The sequence below is a fragment of the Pleuronectes platessa genome, chromosome 22 (genome assembly GCF_947347685.1).
Source record: "Pleuronectes platessa chromosome 22, fPlePla1.1, whole genome shotgun sequence".
NCBI classification, from domain to species: Eukaryota; Metazoa; Chordata; class Actinopteri; order Pleuronectiformes; family Pleuronectidae; genus Pleuronectes; species Pleuronectes platessa.
In genome coordinates, this window is record NC_070647.1 from 17,500,568 (window position 1) to 17,524,235 (window position 23,668).

The 23,668-nt window shown below is 45.4% G+C and overlaps 4 protein-coding genes across 5 annotated transcripts in view; 2 read left to right on the forward strand and 2 right to left on the reverse strand.

Annotated features, from left to right (window-relative positions):
- The first annotated feature begins 1,006 nt into the window (after window positions 1-1,006).
- On the forward strand, window positions 1,007-9,168 carry itih2 (inter-alpha-trypsin inhibitor heavy chain 2). 2 transcript variants are annotated; one of them, XM_053415035.1, is made up of 20 exons: window positions 1,007-1,329; window positions 2,467-2,502; window positions 2,687-2,725; window positions 3,573-3,745; window positions 3,901-4,005; window positions 4,078-4,240; window positions 4,337-4,444; window positions 4,729-4,974; window positions 5,054-5,222; window positions 5,323-5,448; window positions 5,550-5,731; window positions 5,922-6,107; window positions 6,259-6,398; window positions 6,494-6,666; window positions 6,931-7,104; window positions 7,188-7,301; window positions 7,614-7,812; window positions 7,950-8,122; window positions 8,234-8,345; window positions 8,808-9,168. In XM_053415035.1, the coding sequence occupies exons 1-20, from the start codon at window positions 1,234-1,236 to the stop codon at window positions 8,953-8,955; spliced, it is 2,862 nt and encodes a 953-aa protein (XP_053271010.1). In that variant the 5' UTR covers window positions 1,007-1,233; the 3' UTR covers window positions 8,956-9,168. The 2 variants fall into 2 exon arrangements, with proteins under 2 accessions (XP_053271010.1, XP_053271011.1); XM_053415036.1 differs by having other exon boundaries at window positions 1,009-1,329; window positions 2,470-2,502.
- Window positions 9,072-12,571, reverse strand: kin (Kin17 DNA and RNA binding protein). The gene is made up of 12 exons (XM_053415037.1): window positions 12,349-12,571; window positions 12,154-12,248; window positions 12,032-12,075; window positions 11,639-11,761; window positions 11,369-11,553; window positions 11,221-11,269; window positions 11,026-11,083; window positions 10,796-10,925; window positions 10,593-10,712; window positions 10,408-10,507; window positions 10,219-10,319; window positions 9,072-9,380 (listed from the first exon to the last, which is right to left on the reverse strand). Exons 1-12 carry the CDS (start codon window positions 12,460-12,462, stop codon window positions 9,321-9,323), a joined length of 1,179 nt encoding a protein of 392 aa, XP_053271012.1. The 5' UTR covers window positions 12,463-12,571; the 3' UTR covers window positions 9,072-9,320.
- Window positions 12,572-13,051: 480 nt separating this feature from the next.
- gnsa (glucosamine (N-acetyl)-6-sulfatase a) lies at window positions 13,052-20,459 on the forward strand. The gene is made up of 14 exons (XM_053415219.1): window positions 13,052-13,360; window positions 13,894-13,953; window positions 14,037-14,243; window positions 14,388-14,453; window positions 15,630-15,728; window positions 16,008-16,175; window positions 16,257-16,339; window positions 16,873-16,991; window positions 17,124-17,227; window positions 17,426-17,527; window positions 17,885-17,995; window positions 18,090-18,200; window positions 18,303-18,463; window positions 18,619-20,459. The coding sequence occupies exons 1-14, from the start codon at window positions 13,232-13,234 to the stop codon at window positions 18,692-18,694; spliced, it is 1,596 nt and encodes a 531-aa protein (XP_053271194.1). The 5' UTR covers window positions 13,052-13,231; the 3' UTR covers window positions 18,695-20,459.
- A 295-nt stretch (window positions 20,460-20,754) lies between these two features.
- Window positions 20,755-23,668, reverse strand: part of zgc:194209 (uncharacterized protein LOC570908 homolog) — a 5,668-nt gene continuing 2,754 nt past the window's right edge. The window contains exons 2-4 of the mRNA XM_053415485.1: window positions 22,842-23,002; window positions 22,492-22,687; window positions 20,755-21,519 (exon numbers count right to left, since the gene is read on the reverse strand). Coding sequence (XP_053271460.1) covers window positions 21,316-21,519; window positions 22,492-22,687; window positions 22,842-23,002 — 561 coding nt within the window. The 3' untranslated portion in view covers window positions 20,755-21,315. The remainder of the gene's footprint in view (window positions 21,520-22,491; window positions 22,688-22,841; window positions 23,003-23,668) is intronic.

Genomic DNA, 23,668 nt, shown 5'->3' on the forward strand with positions numbered 1-23,668 from the left:
GAGGAGCCTGTGACACGGCGTGGGGAGGAGGAGGAGGACGCCCCCCCCCCCCCACCCACCCACCGGAGGAGAGAGGATGAAGAGCTCTGAGGAGGCTGCTGCTGCGGCTGCTGCCTGTAGGGGGCGTCGTTGCTTTGTTCTGTTATTACGCGTAAAGGCCAGAAAACAAATACAAATACAAACACACAGTCAGCAATAGGATGTTTATATTTTATATTATTTACATAGAATTAAATGTCTTTTAACATTCAAGACCATTAAGCACTTGAATAATCCCTGTTCCTGTAAAAAACACTAAATCAATCCATTATTTCTCAGTATGTTTATTTATGGAGTTCAACTTTCTTTGTAATGCTTTTAATAAAAATAATTTACTGTATTTTGAATGCATTAACATTCAATAAAAAAAGCAATACAATGCAACATTTCTTTGTTCACCACGAGTTAGAAAAGCATTGAACAAATGTATTTCTAGTTTAAAGTTCATGCAACACAGGAGCTGGAGTTTACAGGAGGCACCTGAAGGCAACACGAGACTGCCATAAAGTGTAATGAGCTGCTTTCATAATTAACAATAAACATTTTAAATTGATTCCCTATAACTTATATTATTTAAAACTACACAAGGGGAATAATTCAAACTAAAAATATCTTAAAAACTTCAGTTACATGTTCTGTTCCTTAATTCAGTGGCTCTGCATACATCCCATAATGTCTCCCTCAGGTGAAGCCCTCAGATATTACGCTGACTTTACCGCCGCCTTGTGGCCATAATGCAACATTACACGTTCCTAATTTAACCCTAGAAAATGTCTTTAACGGTATTTAAGTTCTTTGTTAGAACTCAACAATAAAAATATTTGACCAAATCTGCAGCACGAGGGTCAAACTGTGTTTTTTAAATCTCAGATGTGTAAACTCTGTGTCTGACGTGATTCCTCTGGTTAATCTGTGAATCAGATCTTGTCCTATTTGCCCGCCCCCCCCACCAGCAGGTCAAGTTTCAAAGTTTCCTTCCCTGAGTTCCACCAAACACAACAAATATTGACTGGGGCCGGGAGTCGATCAGTTCACTGGATTTCAACCTCCAGCTCGGCAGCGTTTCTCCACAAGGCTCCCTGCAGAAGGACTGTGCATCTCCCCTGAGCTGTGTGTGCCTCCACTTCATGTGACTGTGTGTGTTTGTGTGTGTGTGTGTGCCTGCATATGTGTTGAGCCCACAGGCCTGGAAACATGAGGCGTCTGCTGCTGCTGCTCCTGGGGCTGCTGCTGCTCCACCAGGGCCACTGCTTTGAGTTTGTGATCGATGGAGAATGGGAGGACGACTCAGTGAGTTGGAGAATCTCAGGGAACTTTGTGTTTACGGGACAGATCTCAAACCAGCTGAGGACGATGTGTCTTAGTGTTTAAATGTTTAAATCACTGACCAGAGGACGTAACTTCATTTGTGTCTAAATGTGAGAATTAAGATAAAAGTAAATTGAAATTGTTTTTGCAAGAGCAGTTGATTTTTGTGTTTAAAACTCACTTTGGCTCATTTGTCATCATTCATACTTTAAAAATCTAATTTACTCTGTTTTCTATACTTGACGGTAAAATCTAAATAGTTTGTCATCATGGACGTTATTTTAAAAATCGTATTTATTCTACTTCAATGGAATGCTTTTAATCAATCTAAGTTAAAAGCATAAAAGGAATTTCATTGTAGGTGCAAATATAATCACCTCTACTCAGTACTTTTCTATCGTCAAACATTTCATCATAAGTCAATATTTCTCTGTCTGTGAAGTTTGTGCTTTGTTAAGCAAACAACATTCAGACAAACACAAACATGTCTTATTCACCTTCACCGGTTCTAACAATGTTTTCATCACTAGGACAGAAACTTTACATCTTGTGTATTTATAAGGTTTTCTAATGAAATCAAAAAGTCTGAACCTTTAAGAGTAATTTAAAAATGTGTTTTTGTAAAGCAGGGACAAATTTTACAATCTGAAAAGTCTCGCTTAGAACAGAGGGTTTTAGAAATGTGTAAAAATATAAAACAATGTCATTTTGGCTTCATTGTTGAATCAGATTTTAATCTTTAATAAGAATCAAAACAGAAATGTTGTGTAAAATATGAATATATGTAAAATCTCTCTTCTCATCATTGCTACAAAAACCTTTTGTATATTTATTACTTGTTTGGAATTAAATCAAAATATCTGAGCCCTTAAAATTAATACAAAACTTACTTAAGTAAAGTACAGACACATATTTAACATTTCTAAAGTTTAATTTATACATTTGTTGTAAAATACATAAGAATAAAATAGTGACTGTCTCCTGATCTGTTGCTTTAAAACACAGAACCAGGTCACATGACTGTTGAATCTGGTTTTAATCATTAGCACAAATTGACGTCTGTTGAAAATCTAGTTCTTATTCCACTTTGCCAGATTAATTGTGTTTCTCTTCTTCCACCAGTCAGATGTGGAGGTTCCTCCGGGGAGACACAAGGTGAGTTCACCTCCGGACACTTTGTCCAAATGTTTAAACAATCGAGACACAACGTGAATCTGCCTTCGTCACTGATGATGCAACAGATGAAGACACTGATGATTTCCGTCTGTGTGTGTTTCTCTCTGTCTTGGTGTGTGTGTCTGTGTGTGTCTGTGTGTGTCTGTGTGTGTGTGTGTTTCAGAGAGCCGTCCTGACCAGCGAGGAGCAGGAAGACTTTGAAGTAGGCCCCTCGTCTTGTTGTCGGAGCCTCTTCACTGTCACAGAGTTGAACCTTATCTAGTAATCGATGCTCTGCTGTTTGGACGGACCCAAGTGACTGGAGGGTTATTGACTTTCTCTCTTTACCCGTCAGAGATCACATCAGGCCTGTGAGGCCGAGGAGCTAGTTTGTGGTTTTATCAGGTTTATAATTCAGGTTTCTGCCTTTTTTATATATATTTAAAATTATGACTTAATGTCTATGATTGAACTTTAACTCATTGTGAACAGAGTCGGATTCTAAAGGACACAACAACCTCGATTCTTACTTATTCGAGACTTAAAAACTTTACTTTGAAGAAGATCAGCTAACGACTGAGGCGGCACAACAACAACATCAACAACAACAACAACTAAGTGCCACACAAACAGAAAAACAGAAAATACATTCTGTGCAATCACAAATTTAAGACAGTGGATGAAATAACAAAGTAATAAAACAAACCGTCTAGTTAAAATTTATATATAGAGCATAAACCCTGCCTCCTCCATGTTAGCAGATGGGACGTGGACCAAACTAAAAAGTTCTTATCATGTTGTGATGTTTGTTCAAGTCTTCATGTTTTTGATAAGTTTAATTTTGTTAAACGATCTCATTTATAAACTTGTGTGTGGTCAATTAAAATGATAAATTCTACTGATCATTAAAATGTTTGGAAAGAATAGGAACTAATCAAGGGAGAGACTTTAAAATGTTTCTGATAAATGAAGTGATCAAGTGCCGACAGGTGAGAAACATGAAGGACGACTTATGAATACTCGTCCATCCTCGTTCTCTCTGTGTCCCCCCCCCCCCCCCCCCCCCCCAGGCCATCCGTGGAGATGACATCACCGTCAAGAGCTACAAGATGGAGAGCCGCATCACGTCCCGCTTCGCCCACACCACCGTCAGGAGCTCCGTGGTCAACTCGGCCTCCGCGGCCCAGAGCATCGGCTTCAACGTGCAGATCCCCAAACGGGCCTTCATCACCAACTTCACCATGTGAGCCCCCCCCCCCCCTCCCCACAGGTCCACAGAGTCCAGGTCAAACAGAACCAGCAGAATGTGGTTCAAGGTTTCTCTCTCTCTCTCTCTCTCTCTCTCTCTCTCTCTCTCTCTCTCTCTCTCTCTCTCTCTCTCTCTCTCTCTCTCTGCAGGAACGTGAACGGGATCATCTTCGTGGGTTCGGTGAAGGAGAAGACAGTCGCCAGGAACCTGTACGCTCAGGCCCGAGCCCGAGGCAAGGCAGCAGGGATCGTCAGGTACTGAACCCGCCACCTGGAGGAATCCCAGTCGGAGCTCAGCAGCTTCATGAAGCCTCTTATCTTGTTCAGGGCCAATTCCCAGGACATGGAGACCTTCAAGACAGAGGTCCACGTTCCTCCAGGCAGCCACATCGAGTTTGAGCTCCACTACCAGGAGATGATGACGAGGAGGCTGGGCTTCTACGAGCACACACTGTACCTGCAGCCCGGCCGGCTGGTGCCTCAGTTCCAGGTCAGAGTGGGAGGATGTATACACTGTGTGTGTGTGTGTGTGTGTGTGTGTGTCTGTGTGTGTGTGTGAGATCCTCACTGACCCGTCTCTGTGCAGGTGGACGTGTACATCTACGAGCCGAAGGGAATTTCCACGGTGGAATCACCCAACACGCTCGGCTCACAGTTCTCAGACGACATCAAAGTGACGTCCAGCAAAGACAAGGTAACGCTGGAGACACACGGGGACTCAGTGTCCAGATGTGAGGAAATCTGGATCTCCCCTTTTATAAAACTCAAACCCTACAGTGGATCCACATTATTACAGTGTAGTGGCTGAAATAAGATTTGAAACCACATTGAAATCTGCTTTTCCAGGTTTTTCCAGACTAGATCCATGAATTCTTCTCTGTCAAATCAGGGGAAATGTCAAGAAATGTCCAATATCTCGAAATATTACCAAAAAAAGGGATAAGAAAAGACCATTTGTCTGATTCCCTTTGTCTTCAGGCTCACGTCGTCTTCAAGCCGAGCCTGCAGCAGCAGAGGAAGTGTGAGAACTGCAGCGGCAGCGCAGTCGACGGCGTCTTCACCGTGAAATACGACGTGACCAGAGACGGAAACGCCGGAGAGCTGCAGGTCTCCGACGGCCATTTTGTCCACTTCTTCGCCCCGTCCAACATGTCCCCGCTCCCCAAGAACATCGTGTTCGTCATCGACGTCAGCGGCTCCATGTGGGGCGTGAAGATGAAGCAGGTAGGTGACGGCTGGTTCAAACTTCCTCCTGCTCCTCTTCCTCACCGCTCCTTCGTCCTAACGACACCTCCTCCCTCAGACGGTGGAGGCCATGCAGGCCATTCTGGACGACTTGACGATAGACGACCACTTCAGCATCGTGGACTTCAACCACAACGTGCGCTGCTGGAACGAGGAGCTGGTGCACGGCTCGTCCATCCAGGTCACCGACGCCAAGAAGTACATCCAGAACATCAAGCCCAACGGAGGTGAGGCATCATGGGAAGGAGAGGTGCCACAGCTTGAGATCTAATAGAAAAGGTGAAAACATAAGCTCCTCAGTGAGTTTAATTTGACCTTTGACCCCAGGCACCAACATCAACGAGGCCCTGATGAGAGCGGTTCAGATGCTGGTGCGGGCGTCCAACCAGGGGATGATCGACCCGCGCTCCGTCTCCATGATCATCCTGGTGTCGGACGGGGATCCCACCGTGGGTAAGACTGGTCCCAGTCCAGTAAAGATTCCACATTGGTCCAGTGACCTTTGAGATGTTGAATCATTTATTATCTTCTGCTGTTTCCTCTCTCTCTCGCAGGAGAAATCAAGCTCAGCACCATCCAGAAGAACGTGAAGCGAGTGATGAGGGAGGAGTTCTCTCTCTTCTCGCTCGGCATCGGCTTCGACGTGGACTACGACTTCCTGGAGCGCATCGCCCTGGAGAACCGGGGCATGGCCCAGAGGATCTACGCCAACCACGACGCCGCCGAGCAGCTGCGGGTACGACTCCGGTCAGCTTCAAATGTCCTGATCGACAAAGGACATTTGACTTTTGACATTTGACCTTGTCTTGAAATCAAATTTAAAACCTTGAATTTAGAGGATTTTCCTTGTCACAGACTTTGCTCCTCACAGTTTCCCTCCTCCTCCTCTTCCTCTTCCTCCTCCTCCTCTTCCTCTTCCTCTGCAGGCGTTCTACAGCCAGGTCTCCTCCCCCCTGCTGAGGAGAATCGACATCCAGTTCCCGGAGGACGCCGTGTCCGACGTCACCCAGAACCGCTTCGATAAGTACTTCAGCGGCTCGGAGCTGGTGGTGGCCGGGAAGGTGCTGCCGTCCGAGAGCGACACGCTGACCAGCTTCACCACGGCCGCAGCTGTGAGTCTAACACACAAACACACAAACACACAAACACACAAACACACAAACACACATTGGATCACATGGGTAGGAGCGATGGATTGAAAAACCTCCGTCTCAGAGGAGGAACACTTTATTTCACGTGAAGTTGTGGGTTCTCGTCCCTCAGGCCCGGCTGGACATCACGCTGGAGACGGAGGCCGACACGGCGCAGCTGGACGTGGAGCTGTCCAAGCAGCAGCACTCGTTCACGGGCTTCGCCAGGCAGATGTGGGCCTACATCACCGTCAAGCAGCTGATCTCAGAGAGGTGAGGGACACGTGAGGTGGATGGGGACATGGAGAGAGACCCCCCGACCCTCGGGTGTTTCAGTGCTCAGCAGCTGGAGTGTGTGTCTCCTGCAGGTCTCTGGCTCCCACCGCCGTCAAGAAGAGGAAGATCACCCAGCAGATCATGGCTCTGGCCGTGGAGCATCAGTTCGTGACGCCGCTCACCGCCCTGCTGGTGGAGAGCGAGGACGCCACGGAGCGGCTGCTGGCCGACTCCCCGAGGGACCCCAAGCACGGCTGCTGCTCAGGTGCCTGCCGAGAATGTTTCACTGAGGAGGAGGAGGAAGAGGAGGAGGAGGAAGAGAGGATGACACCACATGTGTGTTTCAACTAGAAATACGTTTAATCTAAAAGGAAAAGAAACAAGAAATTAGATTAAATGTAAAACTAGAGTAAATCTCAGCTCCACCGAGGCCCAACGTCAGTTCCCTTAAATCCAACAAGCCTTATATTAAAGACGTTAGATTTAGTACTTTTACCTCAGTGAAGTATATTAATACATATTTCGGTAGGAATGGGAGGAGGCCCACCGTCCAATGGTCGCACTCCAGTGCCGATCGTCTACCAGCGCCCACCCTGGGTCCAGGTGAGCACTCTGGCCCCCCCGATGCAGGTTGAGAAGGGTGAACTGGAGTGGAGTCTGCCTCTGCCTCTGCCTCAGTCTCTGCCTCCGCGTATCAACATAGGTAACACACACACAGACACACAAACACACACACTGACAGCACCCTCCCTGTGCAGACTGTGAACTGGTGTGTTTCTCCCCCAGTGGACAACGACCCTCACTTCATCGTCCACCTGCCCACGAGCAACATGGACGTCTGCTTCAACATCGACTCCAAACCCGGTCACATCCTCAACCTGGTGTCCGACGCCGGAGCAGGTAGGAGACCCGGGACTCGAACCTCTTCATGGTCTGGAGACAACAACACAGCAACACAACAACACAACAACATCACAGTGGTTCTCTCTGAGGTTCAGAAAGTGGTGTAAAGGAACAGAGAAGAGAACTTGACACATTTTAAAGATATAAAAGGAAATTAACTTTCTCAAACAAATGTGATTTCACGATCAAGTCCAATATTTTTCTTGGGTTATTTACACATTGGCACATATGTGAAATGTCACTAACAAATGTAGTGTAAAGTACAACCAGCTGTCATCTGACCTCTGACCTCTGACCCTCGCCCTGTAGGCCTGGTGGTGAACGGTCAGTTGATCGGCTCCAAGAAGCTTCACAAGAACCACCTCAGCACGTACTTCGGCCTCATCTCCGTGTACTACCAGCCGGACGGGCTCAGTGTGACCATCGGCACCGACGGCATCTCCATGACCGACGGCAGCAACAACCACACGTTCACCTGGGGCGCCACGGCCGAGATCTCACAGGACGGGTAACCACCACCACCACCTCCACCACCACCACCACCACCGCCACCGCTGCTGCAGAGACCCCCGGCTGCTGCTGCTTCACCGTCTGGAGGATCCTGTCTGATGTGTGTGTGTGTGTGTGTGTCTGTGTGTGTTTCAGGGTGAGGATTTCCATCGTGAAGAACTCGCACGTCACCGTCACAGTGAACAACGACATCCAGGTGATGGTGTTGCTGCACCGCGTGTGGAAGAAGAACCCCGTCGGCGTGGACTTCCTGGGGATCTACATCCCCAACACCAACCAGTACTCGCCACTGGTGCACGGCCTCATCGGTAACGCCCCTCTTCACAACCTGAATATTTAACACACGGTTTTGAGCTCGTTGAACTGGATGTGTGTGTTTGTGTTTGTGTGTTTGTGTTTGTGTGTGTGTGATGTCACAGGTCAGTTCTCCAGAGAGCCTGAAGTGAGCGTGCACGATGTCCACGAGGGAGTCGACCCTCTGAAGAAGGAGGCCACGATGGAGGTGAAGGGCAACCAGCTGCTGGTCACCAGGTACGAGTCACATGACACCGGATAATAAAAGGAAAAGTTCGCTGCCCACAGATCAAAGAACGAGGAGTTTCTGACGTCATCAGGATTTAGTGACATCTAGTGGTGACGTTGAATCTTGCAGCTGAATATTTCTAATTCTAATCTGAATTTTACAAATGTCACTTCTCCATCCCCAAGCCAAAACAAAACTTTTTAGCCGATACAGATGATTTTATATTTTAAACGATTTATCTCAGTCTCACCTGATCTTCTTTCTCGTCTCTTCTCTATCACGGAAATATTATAAAGTGGTTTCAAAGTTTTGTTTAAACTCATTTTGTCTTCACCATGTTTTCAAACACGTTCCAATGAACACACAAGTGGGAACGATGACTTCACAACCCAGGAAATGGGACACGGTTATTACATGTTTGAAACCTGACGTACATACGTGTGTGTTGTGTGTCTGTGTGTGTGTATCAGGGGCTGGCAGAAGGACTACAGGCGTGACAAGCGACGCGGCTCTAACATTTACTGCTGGTTCATCCACAACAGCGGGAAGGGCTTCATCGACGGCCACTACACCGACTACATCGTGCCGAACCTCCACAGCTTCCTTCAGACGCCCTGAGAGAATAAACTTTCTCCACTGTTGTGACACGTGTAACTCATTTGTTTTTCTTCAGAAGTAATTTCATCCATTTGTTCACAGATTGTGTTTCAAATAAAAAGAAAGAAAACACAGAATTCACTTAGGTTGAATTTATTCGCACAAAATTGACATCGTCAATGTTAAGACAACTTGAATATCGATCCAAAAATAAAAAGAACAAAACAAATTGAACTCATTGCTCTTTGTTTGTCTCCCTGGAAAAAGCATTGTGGGATATGTACATGAACAGGTGGATTGTGGGTAAGTAACTCTGACACAGTAGAGTCCCTCAGTGAAATGGGTTCCTGAGGTTTTGTGTTTTTTTAAATGGGAGATTTTCAGGATCAGGCCAGTTTGGAGAAATCCTCGTAAGCGACTTCCACGGTCTTTCCCTTCTGGTGACCCTGAGGAGGAGAAGACACAAAACTTCAACAAGGAAACAGGTTTATTAACAAGTGATAAATAATAAAAAAGTATCATCCGTCTGTGTGTGAGGTTTCTGTGCGTGAGGCAGGGTTCATACCTGTTTTGACCAATCAATTTAAAAAGGGACAAAATGTAGTATTCAACCGAACAATGAGAATTCCAAGGCATACAGTATACCTTAAATTACACAAACCCAAGTATGCCTGCCTATATTTTGAGCGTATTTCTTTAAAAGCATATGAATTATTTAGAACCCAGCGTAAATGAACTAGTGCTTCCTCCAGCTACTAACACCCTCACTGTGCTGCGTTCAGGGCAACTCGGATATTCCGATCTCCTGCCACATAGCGAACATGCAATCGTTTTCACCGATGAAAAAATTATGTAATTTACGAAATTCTTAATGATCAATTAATCGATCGTCAATTAATTATGCCCATCCCTAAAATGAACGACATGAAAATATGAATATTTCCATGACGTTTCAAAAACTTTTGGGAGATTATTTTTTTCCGGGACTTTTCCAGGCCTGGAAAAACTCAGTTTAAAATTCCATGACTTTTCCAGGTTTTCCATGACAGTAGGAACCCTGGTGAGGAAAGTGAGGACCTGGTGTGAAAGGACCTGAACCCGTGGGTCAGGTCCAGGTTCTGGCTGCTGAAGCCTGGTTCTGAACCCGTGTGTCAGGTCCAGGTTCTGGCAGCTGAAGCCTGGACCTGAACCCGTGGGTCAGGTCCAGGTTCTGGAAGCTGAAGCCCGGACCTGAACACGTGGGTCAGGTCCAGGTTTTGGCTGCTGAAGCCCGGAGACACTCACCGAGTCGAGCGTGAGCGTGGCACAGAACTTCTTCTCGTCGATGCCCTCCAGCACGGCCTCGGTGTCTCTGTAGGACCCGTTCAGGATCAGAACCTGTTTACCTGCAGGAGACGAGACACCACAGCTGAGGCTCACGTCCAGTTTAGAACTTTATTCTACGAGTCTGAGCGGCGTTGACCGGGAGCTCACCTGGTGCCGGGATCACCGTCTCCACGTGGGCCTGGTCCAGCTTCAGCTTGTCCCCGGAGTCGATCAGTTTCACCACGGCGGCGTATTTGTCTCGCACCTCCTGCGGCAGACGGGGTCACCGGAGATCAGCATCAACCACGAGTGAAAACATTCTGTCACTCACAGAGACAAGGGGGCGGAGTTACCATGATGACGGCCTTCTTCTTGTGGTACTTCTCTCCGAGCCGCTTGGTGACGACCTTCACCACGATGCCCGGCCGCAGCCAATTATCCATCCTGACCGACTGCTTCTTCTTCTCCTCCATCTGCACAACAACATCTCGTTAAACTGAAAAGCTCTAATTAGGAAACTTGAGCTCTGGAGACAAAACAGAACCGGGTCCTCCACCTCCATGATCTCCTCCAGAGCCGACTTCTTCTTCTTCTTCTCCGATCTGGAGTCGGAAGTGGACGGTAAGTCTTTCCTCTTGGTCGAGGACAAGGCTGCGGGTTTCTTTGCTGTGGCCCCGAAGACAGAACTGCACAGACACACAACAACAACACAACAGCACTGTCACACAACATCTGTCCACTGATTTCCCTCTGAATGATTAACGTGGTGCAGAGAGGCGTCTGTACCTGGATTTAGATTTTGAAGGACCAGCTGCAGAGCACGAGGCTCCGAGGTTGAAAGCAACTGCAGGAGGAGAAAAGCATGAGAGTGGAAAGTGTTAAATATTAATTTTAGGTTTGGAAACAAATTAGGTTTATTTTAACCAAAGATTTTTCCCAGAATCTTGAATCTTAAATATGTAAATAAAAACAGATCCGAACCTTTCTCTTCTTCACTCTCTCGCTTCAGTTCTGTGAAAACTGGATTTTCCTACAGGATAAAAAAAGATGCATTTTAAACATTAACCACAAAGTCTCTGTCGCTCTTCATTGAGCTGAACACGTGTGAGGTCGTGAGGTCGAGACCCACCTCCGGCTCCTTGTCACCGAGGCCCCTGCGGACCTGCTCCTCGATGAACCGGGCGCTGCGCTCCTCGTCGTCCAGCTCCTGCTTCTTCTTCCTCGCCTGCTCCTCCTGGCGCCGGATGGTCTCCGGGTCGCGGTCGATGTACTGGACGTACCAGCCTTTGGGCGTCTCGTCCACTTTACAGAAGCCTGAGGATCACGTGGGACGGGTTATTGGTTTAACAGGATGTGATCAACTGTAGCTGAACAAACATGGTACAGCCCGGCCGCTCACCCTCTCTGCCGATCCACTTGGTGAAGTCGGTGAGCGTCTCCCACTGCGTGGAGTTCATGTGCACGTGCTCCCGGTCACTGATGTACTCGTTGTACACGATGTTGTTCTGCACTCGCTTGGTTCCTGCAGGTCGGACACACACTGGGTCAGTTGTGTTCAAGGACAGGAGGAGAAAACACCTCTGACACAAAACACTCTGGACTCTCTTCTGTGTGACTCCTTACCCACAACTCTGTTTATACATATTATGTGTATTCTCTTCCATCTTTATATGTTCTATAGTGTTGTTCTTATATTATTCTCTATCTATCTACCTAACCATATCCTATATCCATATTTCATCCACGTACAGCTGTGGTGTGGGGACAAACATCTGGATAAGTGTGGACTCACCGAACCTCCTGCTGAGCAGCTCCAGGAAGCCCTTCTTGAACTCGCTGGAGGAAAGAGAAGGAGACACGTGATGAATTGAAATCCTCCATGTTTGTATTAACCTGATGTTTTGATTCACTCACTCGGAGAAGAAGTCCATGAACTTGTTGGGATCCTCGGAGGCGAGCAGCAGCTGCCGCTGGTGGGACTCGGACAGGCAGTGACACTTGAAGCCATTCTGTCCACGAGCAGAGAGGGCAGAGAGTTACACACACTACACAAACAACAACAACACAAACAACAACAGGAAGTGAGGAAGACAACAGAGCCCGCCTGACCTCGTCTCGACACTGCTTCTGGCACATCTGGCAGTACCAGCGCAGCTTCTGGAGACCTTTGGACTTGATCCGGTTCCCGATCGCCTTCGGGGACAGAAAATCCGCTTTACCCATCGCGACCACCGACACGGAGCCGAACAACAACAACAACCGACAGAGAGACGCGAGGCGGCACGAGAGGAAGCGTCGGAGGAACCTCGGTGTACCCACTTCCGGGGTCTGAGGGGAACTCTCGCGAGAACACACGATGCTGCGTTCAGGGGCTCCTCGTTCACCTCGTGTAATCCGGATACGTGACTTTATAAATTCGATACAAATCGTTTCTTAAACCGGTTTGAGATTCTTCAAAATAAACCCTAAAAGAAGAAGATCCGTTAATGACGAATCTATTGCAAAAGTTATTAAAATCACGTGAATAAAAATGCTAAAATGTGCAAATAAGTAAAAATGTATTTGCCTGAGAGAAAAAAAAAGAATCCTTACAATTTCAATAGGGCCTCCCACTATTCGGTCCTCGGGCCTTTAATTTAAATTCATTCGTAAAAACGTAATTTAGCAAATTCACATTTTCTTTAAGATTTCTTAATCTTAATGTTTCACTGGCCTCTATTTAATAGAATCAAATTAAATAGAATAGAATAGAATAGAATTAAGTGTAAGGATTAATGTCACATCCGGTGTCTCGCGGCACGTGACAGGGGAACAGGGAAGTGTTGCACAGATCCCGGAAGTGCCGCACAGAGCAGGAACTCAGTCTGAGGTTGTTGTTGTTTTTGCTCCGCGGCTTCTTGGCGACGCACTGACTGTCCCGCGGACCTGATGTCTCTCAGTTGAGGACAGACTGTCCCTCGCTCCCGGGTCTTTGTAACTCAGTGGATTAAAAATGGCGTCAGCGACTTTAATGTCTTTCCTGCTCGGCTGCGTCACTTTGAACTACGCAGCCGAATCCTACAGGAAACCGAACATAGTTCTGATCCTCACGGATGACCTGGACGTCGCCATCGGGGGTTTGGTCAGTTTCCTTTTTATTCATTTACTTCAATATCCGGTGTTTCATCGGTGAGAGTGACGCTGGGTTCGAGTCCCCGCGGGAACACGTGGGATTAATTGGTCTTAATTTGATTGTTGGTTCCGGCTGAGTCAGCTGAAAACTCACATTCCTGCCCGGACACATCATGTAGGACACACACAAACGACATACTCACACAGACACACACACAGTCAGCTTCTACACAACACACTGACTCACACAGACACACACGCACACACCTTCTACATCAACCTCTCATCAAACCAAACTCCATAAGAAAAAGTGTAAATTTAAGATAAGTCTGGTGGATTTTCTTCTTTTAAATGTCTGAGCAGATTCTGTTATTAGTTGTTTGTGTCCAGTCTGTTTTCTTAAGGACAGGACAACAACAGCTTCATCACTGAGTAGACTTGTTGTTGACGTGTGACACAGTTGGTTAAAGTCGCAGTTTAAAGATTAAACACAAGATATTTTTCACTGCAGCAGATTATTCATAAATCATCTTTTCCTTCCAGACTCCACTCAGCAAGACGAGGAAGCTGATCGGAGACGCAGGGATCTCCTTCTCTAACGCAGTGAGTGTCTTCACCTCTCACGTCTCCTCAAGCATAACTTTTAAATCAGAATCTCATCTGTCCCTCTCCCCTCCCTCCATCAGTTCGTGGCCAGCCCGCTGTGCTGCCCGAGCCGAGCCAGCATCCTGACGGGCAAATACCCGCACAACCACCACGTGATCAACAACACGCTGGAGGGGAACTGCAGCAGCGCCGTGTGGCAGAAGAGCGAGGAGGGGCAGACCTTCCCCGCCCTGCTGAAGAGCTACGCCGGGTATCAAACCTTCTTCGCTGGGAAATACCTCAACCAGGTGAGAGAGGACGGGACGCCCATAGTCGTACATTTACATCCTCGTCTTCAAATACAGCAGAGAGTTGATACAGGGACAGTCATGGCTCTGTAGTGTGTGTGTGTGTGTGTCATATAATAGTGTGTATTTGGTTGTGTGTTGCAGTATGGGCACCCGGAGGCCGGTGGGGTTGAGCACGTTCCTCCAGGCTGGAGCTACTGGGTCGGACTGGTGAGACTCAGACTTATTCAACCTCTTAGCCACATGTTCACTCTGCAGTTTGAGTCTGAACGAAGCCTTCAGCCATCAGACTGGTCCTGTCAGTCCAAAACCTGAACCTCTTACTGGTTCACGTCCAGTTCAGCTTGTTTCCAAACAACTTACGAAACAAGGAAGCACCAAAACATACAGTAGGACAAACCAAAGAGCTGTTTTTTGAGGCCATGAACTCTTAGTTCTCTCGTATCTTTCTGTCCTGATTATTTGTGGGAAATGATTAACTTCTCTTGTTATCAGCTTCATCCTGTTACGAGTCTCCAGAAATGGTCAATACTTGTTGTCAGAGTCTAAATGAAACAAGTCTGGGTGAAAGAGGAATCCGGTTTGGTTTTTATAATAATAAAATAAAATACAAAGAATATAAAAGGATCTCAAATGTCAGAATTTACCTATTTAAACTCTTTGCTGCAGTTTGTCCACATATTGTTTTAAAGTTCTGAGATGTTTCAACTTGAAGGTGTTTACCACACTAACTTCCCTGTGGGAGGTTTAGTGGAACACTGGCCTCAGAGGTCATGTGACTGGACGCTCTGTACATTTACTAAAAATAGATTTTCCTGAAGTTACAGTGCGTCTCCGAGTCGTTTACAGACGTCATGTGACAAAGGTCGTGACAGAGAGTTTATCTTCATCTGTTTTGTGTCCGAACAAACTCAGATGTGAGGTCATTTCACAGCGAGACTCCATCAGATCACATGGTTTCTGCAGAGATGACGTGTCGAGGGAGGTTTTTATTTCACTGCTCGTAATAAATAACTCAATAAATCCTCCCAGAACCTTTTACCTGCTTCAGTTTCTCTCTTAAATCTAAAATGATCCTAAGGGATTCATCAGCTACTGAACTATCAAGTACAGAGAGAACTGATTTAGAAGTTTAATCTCGGATCAGGATTCAGTTCATGTGAGTTAAATGAGCAGATTTACAATATTTAACAACTTCATGCGTGAATAATAATCATTAATCTTGAATGCAGCTCAGTTCATGCTGAAATTAGAATGTGTGTTATATCATACATACATTTGAAGCTAATGCGATGACGTGTGTACTTTGTGAGGTGTAAAAATACAGTTTGGGACCAGATACTAAAAGGATTCATGAGTATTTAAAACTTCTTTCGTATATTCCAGGAGAAAAACTCTAAATATTACAACTACACACTGTCGGTGAACGGGAAGGCTCAGAAACACGGAGCGGACTACAGCAAAGACTACCTGACCGACGTACTGGTGAGGAACACACTCATATTGTACTTTATTACATCGTTATACTGTCCATAGACTCTTTATGTTAGTGTAAAGCATCACAGATTAATTTAAAGTCAGTTATTACTTTAAATATGTGATGTTAAATGTCATTTATTTATCGTTTTTTAAAGATGAATTTGAAGAAAAGATTCCAACAACCTCTTTATGATAAATAACTTAGTTTACTTTCATTACTTAATTCATCCAGAGTGTAAATTATCATAATTAATAAAACTCTCTGTCTTCTCTCTTCTTTCTCAGGCCAACATGTCTCTGGACTTCCTCCAGTATAAATCAAACTACCAGCCGTTCTTCATGATGGTTTCCACGCCGGCCCCCCACTCTCCCTGGACCGCGGCCCCTCAGTACCAGAGCAGCTTCAACACCACCAAGGCTCCCAGGGACCCCAACTTCAACGTCCACGGGAAGGTCGGGTCCTCGTTCCATCAACGTCTCCCAGTGACGTCATGTGTGAGGATCTTTGTTCTAACGCTCGTCTTCTCTGTTCAGGACAAACACTGGCTGATCCGACAAGCTAAGACCCCCATGTCCAACTCCTCGGTTCAGTTCCTGGACGATGCCTTCAGGAAACGGTCAGTCTCACCTTCCTCCTTCTTTAGTCTTCCTCTGCTTTGTCTTTGGTCCTCTTGCTCTTCATCATCTCCTCATCCTTCCTGTCAAAGGTCAATCTCTGCACCTGTGAGCCAACATATCAGGAACACTTTCTGTCCTCTGTCCCGTGAATTTGTTATTTTTAAGTTGTCGATTGGACTCAAAGTTGAAGTGATTAGATTTCAGTGGTCAAAGGTCACGGTGACCTCATGAGTCCGGAGGAACATGTGTGTGAACTCAAACTTCTCTGGTCGGTGGAGGCAAACAACCACAAGCTGGTGATTCTATTAAATATCATATTTCAGAGATAAACTTGACTCAGTTTCTCATTTATCAGGAGAAACATTAAAGCACTTTTGCTAAGATACTTTTTGATGAATCACAACGTCAGTCTCATTAAACCCTGACCACCACCTGTGGGCTTTGTATTTGTGTCTTAACTTTATTTTGAAAAGTCTCAGTGCAGTGAGATGTAGATTCTCAGTCTGGCGTCATTCTTCGTCCTGACCTGTAGGTGGCGAACTCTGCTCTCAGTGGACGACCTGGTGGAGAAAATAGTGAAGAGGTTGGAGGTCAGAGGTGAACTGGACAACACCTACATCTTCTTCACCTCGGACAACGGGTATCACACGGGTACGTGTAGAAACTCATGTAAACATGTGTCAGCCATGTTTATTTCTACTGGTTCCTGTTCTCAGACTCATGATTCAAAAACAGATCCACAAATAGATTTTAAATCTGTTTCTGTTCTTCTTCTGGCTCCAGGTCAGTTTTCTCTTCCTCTGGACAAGAGGCAGCTCTACGAGTTCGACATCAAGGTTCCTCTCATGGTCCGAGGACCGAACATCAAACCCAACCAGACCACACAGGTACAGACACATTCATTATGGTTAATATCTATTATTATATGAAATTTAGAAGATATTAGTTACAGAAACAGGAATCAAACCCGGGATTATTTGTGTGGAAATGTCCATTAATGTGACTACATATTTCTCCATGTATTAAACATTGTGTTGTTATTGTGTTGTCTTTGTTGACCTGAACTTGATCCATCACGTTGTCAGATGTCGGTGGCGAACGTTGACCTGGGTCCGACCATCCTGGACATCGCCGGCTACAACGTCAACAAGACGCAGATGGACGGCATGTCCTTCCTGTCCGTCTTGGTGAGATCCCCCGTTTCTTTTTCAAGAAAATACAAAACAAACAGTTCATCAAGACTTTAATTTTGGAGAAAGTCATCCACTAAAACCAGTTTCTAAGTGAATATGAGCAGATAAAATAATTCATTCAAGGTTCATCTGTGTTTTTAACAGACCATCACTGAAAATACTTAGATAAACTAAATGAATAAGACATTGATTTCCCAGATTAATGCTTTTATTTATTATTCCATGACATGTGAAATTAACAGACACACAACTCCCTAAGTGAAGAGCTGAGTGTCTCTGTAGAATTCGTGACATGTAGCATGTTAGTTATAGATTCTGCTCAGATGATCATGTGTCCACGTCTGTCTCCAGGAGGGGACGGTGAACAGCAGCAGCTGGAGGACAGACGTCCTGGTGGAGTACGAGGGCGAAGGAAGCAACGTGACCGACCCCTCCTGCCCCCTGCTGGGCCCCGGGGTGTCGGTACGCACTGACGGGGAAATCAAACATTAAAATCAGCTGCAGGGAAGAAACAGAAAAACAACTCTCTCTCCTCTCTCTCTCTCTCTGTCTTCAGGAGTGTTTTCCAGACTGTGTGTGTGAGGACTCCTTCAACAACACCTACGCCTGCGTGCGAACTGTCGCCCCCTCTGCCAACCTGCAGTACTGCGAGTTTGATGACAACCAGGTACAGGGTCCTGTGATGTTTTAATGTGCCGTTATTAACCAGGTCAGTTCGGGGGGGGTGTTTATAAAGAATAGGAGTGACACCGGTGTGCGTCTCCTGTAGGTGTTTGTTGAAGTCTACAACGTCACCGCTGACCCGTACCAGCTGACCAACATCGCAGATTCCATTGGTCAGGACTTCCTGGAGAAGATGAACCACCGGCTGATGATGCTGCAGTCCTGCTCCGGGCCGACGTGTCGGACGCCCGGCGTGTACGATCCCAGGTCAGATGTTTACACCCTCTGACTTTTATACTTTAGTAAACTGAGTCCTGAAATGTGATATAAATACATTTAGGGCTGATAAAACTCCAGAGTTGAGAGTTTTGGGGATTTTTCTCTCACGTGAGCTTGAATTAAACCGCCCTGTGTCTCCTCAGGTATAAATTCGACCCCCGACAGATGTTCACCAGTCCCAGCCGGAGGCTCAACAGACTGAGGCAGAGGATGAAGTGAGACGGAGGAGGAAGGAGGACTTGTTCGTGGTGATCGGCCTTGTGACCTGGTTTTTCGGGGCCTCCTGAGCCGGTTGCTGTTAAAGAACGACGTGAAGGGATCCTACAGTCTGGTAACCGGCGGGCGGCCATGATGACAGGGAGCCTGTGGGGGCAGGAGCCACTTTGATTGGGCTCCTGGTCAGTGAGTCTGTCAGTAGTTGTGCAGAAAGGCCACATTTCTATTAGACAGATTTAATTTGACTTCTTAACCCACGTTTCCCTTCTCTGTTGAGATTGTTGATATTTTACAGGTCATGTTTTTTCTTGTGAAACTTTGTTTTTAATTTAGCAGTGAATTACAAAAAGTTCCTGAGAGAATCTCCTGGGTTTGATTCAAATTCACTGGGGATTAAATTGTTTTTAAAGAGGAAATTAAACAGGAGGTAAATGACAACAACTTTTAAAGTTTAACTAATGAGTCTTGTGATCAAATAGTATTATTAATTATCTTGTTATCTCAAGATAATTCTCGTATCTCGAGATATGATTTGTTTGTTATTTCAGTATCAACCAGCTCAGCACTTTCTTGGAACTAAAAGCTAAATACCAGTAATTTGTTTTGTAAAGTTTCGAAGGAATCGTCTGGAAAGTACAGATCCAATAAACTGAGGAAAAGTCCCAATTAGTGCAAAACTAAACTAAATGTGCCTCCTGCAGAAAATGTAACTTCATCAACAGGTGGTCCAACAAAAAAGTGCCTAGAAAGAGACGCAGGTTGAAATCCTACATTATATAAATTTAACAAACACTGAAGAAGGAAACTTGATCTCAATCAGGAATCAATGACGAGAGCAAATTAAAGATCTCAACTGTCAACGTTAGATTTTTGGGAGTTAAGTTAAAAATCTCATTTCATGGGTCATGACTGAAGCTGAGGAGAGAGAGAATCTCATTTAATCATATTCATCATTTCAATGTATTTTTCTAAACTGTGAAAAGAGTCAAGTTCATGAATCAAACTTTGCATTAACAGTCGTCACTTTTAAATATTTGTCTTTTCAAACCGTCGTTCTGTGTTTTTAGTTCGTCCGCCTGCTCACGTTTTACATTTCATACCGAAGCTTATTAATCCACATCGTCACCTTTAATGGACAGAAATCCATGATATTAGGTTTTTAATATTATACAACAACTGCAATAGTTTGAAGAAGTACTACACAAGTTCACAGGATAATAATAATTCACCCTTATTGGATGAGCGAAGGAAGAAGAAAGTGTTAAATTTCCTAATCGTTGAACTTCAAGCTGCCTTGAGACGTTAATTTGTGACGATATGATTTTTAAAAAAACGGTCGAATCTCTGCCGGGTTTTTAAACATCCAACCAAAGATCAAATTTGAGACTCGAGGGAAAAGTGACGTCGTCTCTGTCGAGTTATGTGTGCTTGTGACATTTATTGTGAAAATCGGAATCTTTTTTTGTGTGTGTGTTACCTTTGTGAATTGTGTTGCTGCTGCTGTTGTTGTTTTCATGCCTGGATCCTACAGCTCCTCTTTGCTCTGGACTGAAATATTAAAATATCACAACACAGAGATTAAAGTCCTGAATCCACAGAACTGAACATTCTCACTCAGATTCATTTTCCACGTTGTTTCACTTCACTGATGCACTTTCCAATCTGTCGGGACAGTTGTTTGTTTTGGCAACATTTAGTTTTATTTTACTGTAGTTGATGAAGATGAAGATGTATTTGTCCAAATAAAGAATTTCTCAATATCACACAAGAGACTTACGTTAACTTTTTACTCTGTTATTGTTTTAGTTCAATGAACAATAGGTTCTGGTAGTTTTTAGGTAGTTTACTTAATTTTTGTGATTGTGAATCAGAAGGAAAACTCCTCAGTTTCTGTTTTGAAGCTAAAAAGGAAGAAAAACAAAGATGGACTATTTTTACTATTATTTTCTTGAGTCTTTAATTTCAATAAATGTTTAAAATGATACCTGTTGCAGATTTTTAGATTCCGAGATGTTTCTCAGTTTTATAAAAACAGAACAAAGCACAGGATTTAGTGGATAAACTAAATTTAAAACATTTATTTAAAAAAAATATCAGTCTTTTCATTACAGTACTTAAGAGTTTACATTCTTATGGTTTCAAAAAGTTAAAAAATCACATTGACAGGGTAAATTTAAAATTAGAGTTTCACATTCCAGACAGAAATAAAAAAGTTATTTGGGGGGAAAATGTCCCCAAAAGATTCACGAATCCGAGACCAAGAGAAAATGTAATTTACAAACTAGTTTCAGAATGAACACGTTAAGCCACGCCTCCCTTTTGAATCGTGTGTGTGATACAAAGGTTTGAGATTTGTTCTCAGGTTCTTCAGAGGACTGTGACCGGTGGAAAAACCTCAAAGTCCAGTGTAGTGACCAAAAGAACAAGATGGAGGAAACAAACAGAGTTTCCTCCACACGGTGTCTGACGTCTTCTCTGTCCTGGAAAATGTTGTTGATGAGACGGACGTCTAGAAAGAAGGAAACCATGACAAAAAGAACTTTCCTGTAGCTGCTCGACAGAAACTAAAAACAATCCAGAGATTAAAAAAAGAAGGAGCAGGTCTTCATCTCCGTCCTCAGCTGTCACCCGCCCTCCAGGACGGGGAGGAAGGGCAGGTCGGTGCTGCCCAGGTACGTCCTCCCCCGGTGCTGGAACACGTCGCTGATCGCCCACGTCAGACGACCTTCAGGGTCGTGAAGAGATCCCACCAGCTCGCCGTCCGGTCCCAGCTCCAGGACCAGAGCGTAGCGGGGCAGCAGGAGGCCGTACCAGCTCAGAGGGACCACCTGGAGACACAGAGACAACCAGGGTCACTTCGTTAGTGGAGAGAAATGAAATGAAAACCTTCTGTGTTTGTTGTGGAATCTATGAAATAGTTAATTTTGTCTGTTTTAGCATAAAACTGTTTTATAAGGGTGATATTTAAGTCCTTACACAGTATATAAAATGTAATATTTAGTGAACATCATATTTATAAATGAAAAAGATGAACTGAACAGGCTTCAACAATCTTTAAATAATGAACAATAAGTAAAGCTTTAAATTTCATCTTTAAATTTTGCTCATCTAACATTTTACACATTAAATTTACTGGAAAACACTCGATTATAATTGTAATTGGTTGGAAGCGAAATGCAAGAGGCTTCCCAAAGTTCACCAAGAGTTCAGACCTCTGTGTGTGTGTGTCTGTGTGTGTGTGTGTGTGTCTGTGTCTGTGTGTGTGTGTGTGTGTCCTGTCAGATTTCACACTATCTGCTCTCGACTCAGTCTGGAACAAAGAGCCTCACTCCCCCCCCCCCCCCCCCGACTGGATCATTGAGAATCACACCGAGCTTCATCAGGAGTAGATCTGGTTGTTTATGGATTTTCTCTGAGTTTAGATTAGTTATTAGTTTAACTTTAAACCTTTAATGTGATTTTGATTCATTTATCTTTTGGATGATTTCCTCTTGGCTCAGTTTGACCTCGTTAGTTCAGTTTAACTTAATGAAAGCTGCTGTTTTCATCGTCTGAACCCTTTTTATAGATTTTATTCACTAAATCTAAATCATTTTCATTAGCTTGTGTTTCACTGGACAACATTAAATCTGTATCTGAATGTAAATCTGTACTTTTTGTTTCTACAATCACAGATAATCCACTTTGTTCTCACTCGTTTCTCAACTATTTCACATTCTGCTCATTTCCATCAACTCATATAAACAAACCAACAGGAAGTCATTAGGTACTCAGGTGAATCAGGGGATGACCCCGCTGACCTTGGCCAGCAGGCGCTTCAGGCCCGGGTACGGAGCGATGGCGTCGAGGAACGGAGGCACCAGCTTCCGGAGCCGCGGCGTCGTCATGCCGACCAGGAACGTGCCGTGGTCGCTGAGGCGGATGTTGTCCGGGTAACCGATCATGTTGTCCATGAGGATCTCCGTGGCGCCGGTCGCCGGGCCCTTCAGCCAGAACCTGACCAGAGAGATGATTCATGAACGTGTCCTCAGAGTGTGTGTGTCTGTGTGTGTGTGTGTGTGTGTGTGTGTGTGTGTGTGTGTGTGTGTGTGTATGTGTGTCTGTGTGTGTGTGTCTGTGTGTGTGTGTGTGTGTCTGTGTGTGTGTGTACCTCAGGATGCGTCCGATGCTGGTCTCGGCGAGCAGCAGGAAGTGCTCGTCAGGTGACAGGGCGACGCCGTTGGGCATGTAGAGCGAGTCGAGCAGGACGCGCACACTTCCTGTCTGAGGGTCGAAGGTCAGAAGACGACCGAGTCGGTTCAGCTCGATCACCTGAAGAAGAAAACAGTTGATCTGATTACTACCTCCTCCTCCTCATCCAACTCCTCATCCTCCTCTTCCTCCTCCTCTACCCTGCACCTCCTTCTCCACCTCCTCCTCTTCTACTTCCTTCTCCTCCTCCTCTCTTTCTTCTTCCTCCTCCCCCTCCTCCTCCTCTTCCTCCTCCTCCTTCTCCTCCTCTTCTACTTCCTTCTCCTCCTCCTCCTCCTCTTCCTCCTCCTTCTCCACCTCCTCCTCTTCTACTTCCTTCTCCTCCTCCTCCCCCTCCTCCTCCTCTTCTCCCCCCTCCTCCTCCTCCTCCTCCTCATCCTCCTCCTCCTTCTCCTTCCTTCTCCTCCTCCTCTTCCTCCTCTCTTTCTTCTTTCTTCTTCCTCCTCCCCCTCCTCCTCCTCCTCCTCTTCTTCTTCTTCTTCTTCCTTCTCCTCCTCCTCCTCCTCCTCTTCTTCCTCCTTCTCCACCTCCTCCTCCTTCTCCTCCTCTTCTACTTCCTTCTCCTCCACCTCCTCCTTCTCCACCTCCTCCTCTTCTACTTCCTTCTCCTCCTCCTCCTCCTCCCCCCTCATCCTCCTCTTCTCCCCCCTCCTCCTCCTCCTCTTTCCCGCTCCTCCTCCTCTTCTTCTTCTTCTTCTTCCTTCTCCTCCTCCTCCTCTTCTTACT

Coding starts and splice junctions, on each gene's coding strand:
- itih2 (XM_053415035.1), top strand. CDS start 1,234: ATGAGGCGTCTGCTGCTGCTGCTCCTGGGGCTGCTGCTGCTCCACCAG. Junction 5,223..5,322: donor GAACATCAAGCCCAACGGAG/GTGAGGCATCAT, acceptor CTTTGACCCCAG/GCACCAACATCAACGAGGCC. Junction 7,813..7,949: donor GCCGAGATCTCACAGGACGG/GTAACCACCACC, acceptor TGTGTGTTTCAG/GGTGAGGATTTCCATCGTGA.
- kin (XM_053415037.1), bottom strand. CDS start 12,462: ATGGGTAAAGCGGATTTTCTGTCCCCGAAGGCGATCGGGAACCGGATC. Junction 11,270..11,368: donor TCGGTGACAAGGAGCCGGAG/GTGGGTCTCGAC, acceptor TTTATCCTGTAG/GAAAATCCAGTTTTCACAGA. Junction 11,084..11,220: donor AGAGAGTGAAGAAGAGAAAG/GTTCGGATCTGT, acceptor CTCCTCCTGCAG/TTGCTTTCAACCTCGGAGCC.
- gnsa (XM_053415219.1), top strand. CDS start 13,232: ATGGCGTCAGCGACTTTAATGTCTTTCCTGCTCGGCTGCGTCACTTTG. Junction 15,729..16,007: donor ACTACCTGACCGACGTACTG/GTGAGGAACACA, acceptor CTTCTTTCTCAG/GCCAACATGTCTCTGGACTT. Junction 18,464..18,618: donor CCCGGCGTGTACGATCCCAG/GTCAGATGTTTA, acceptor GTGTCTCCTCAG/GTATAAATTCGACCCCCGAC.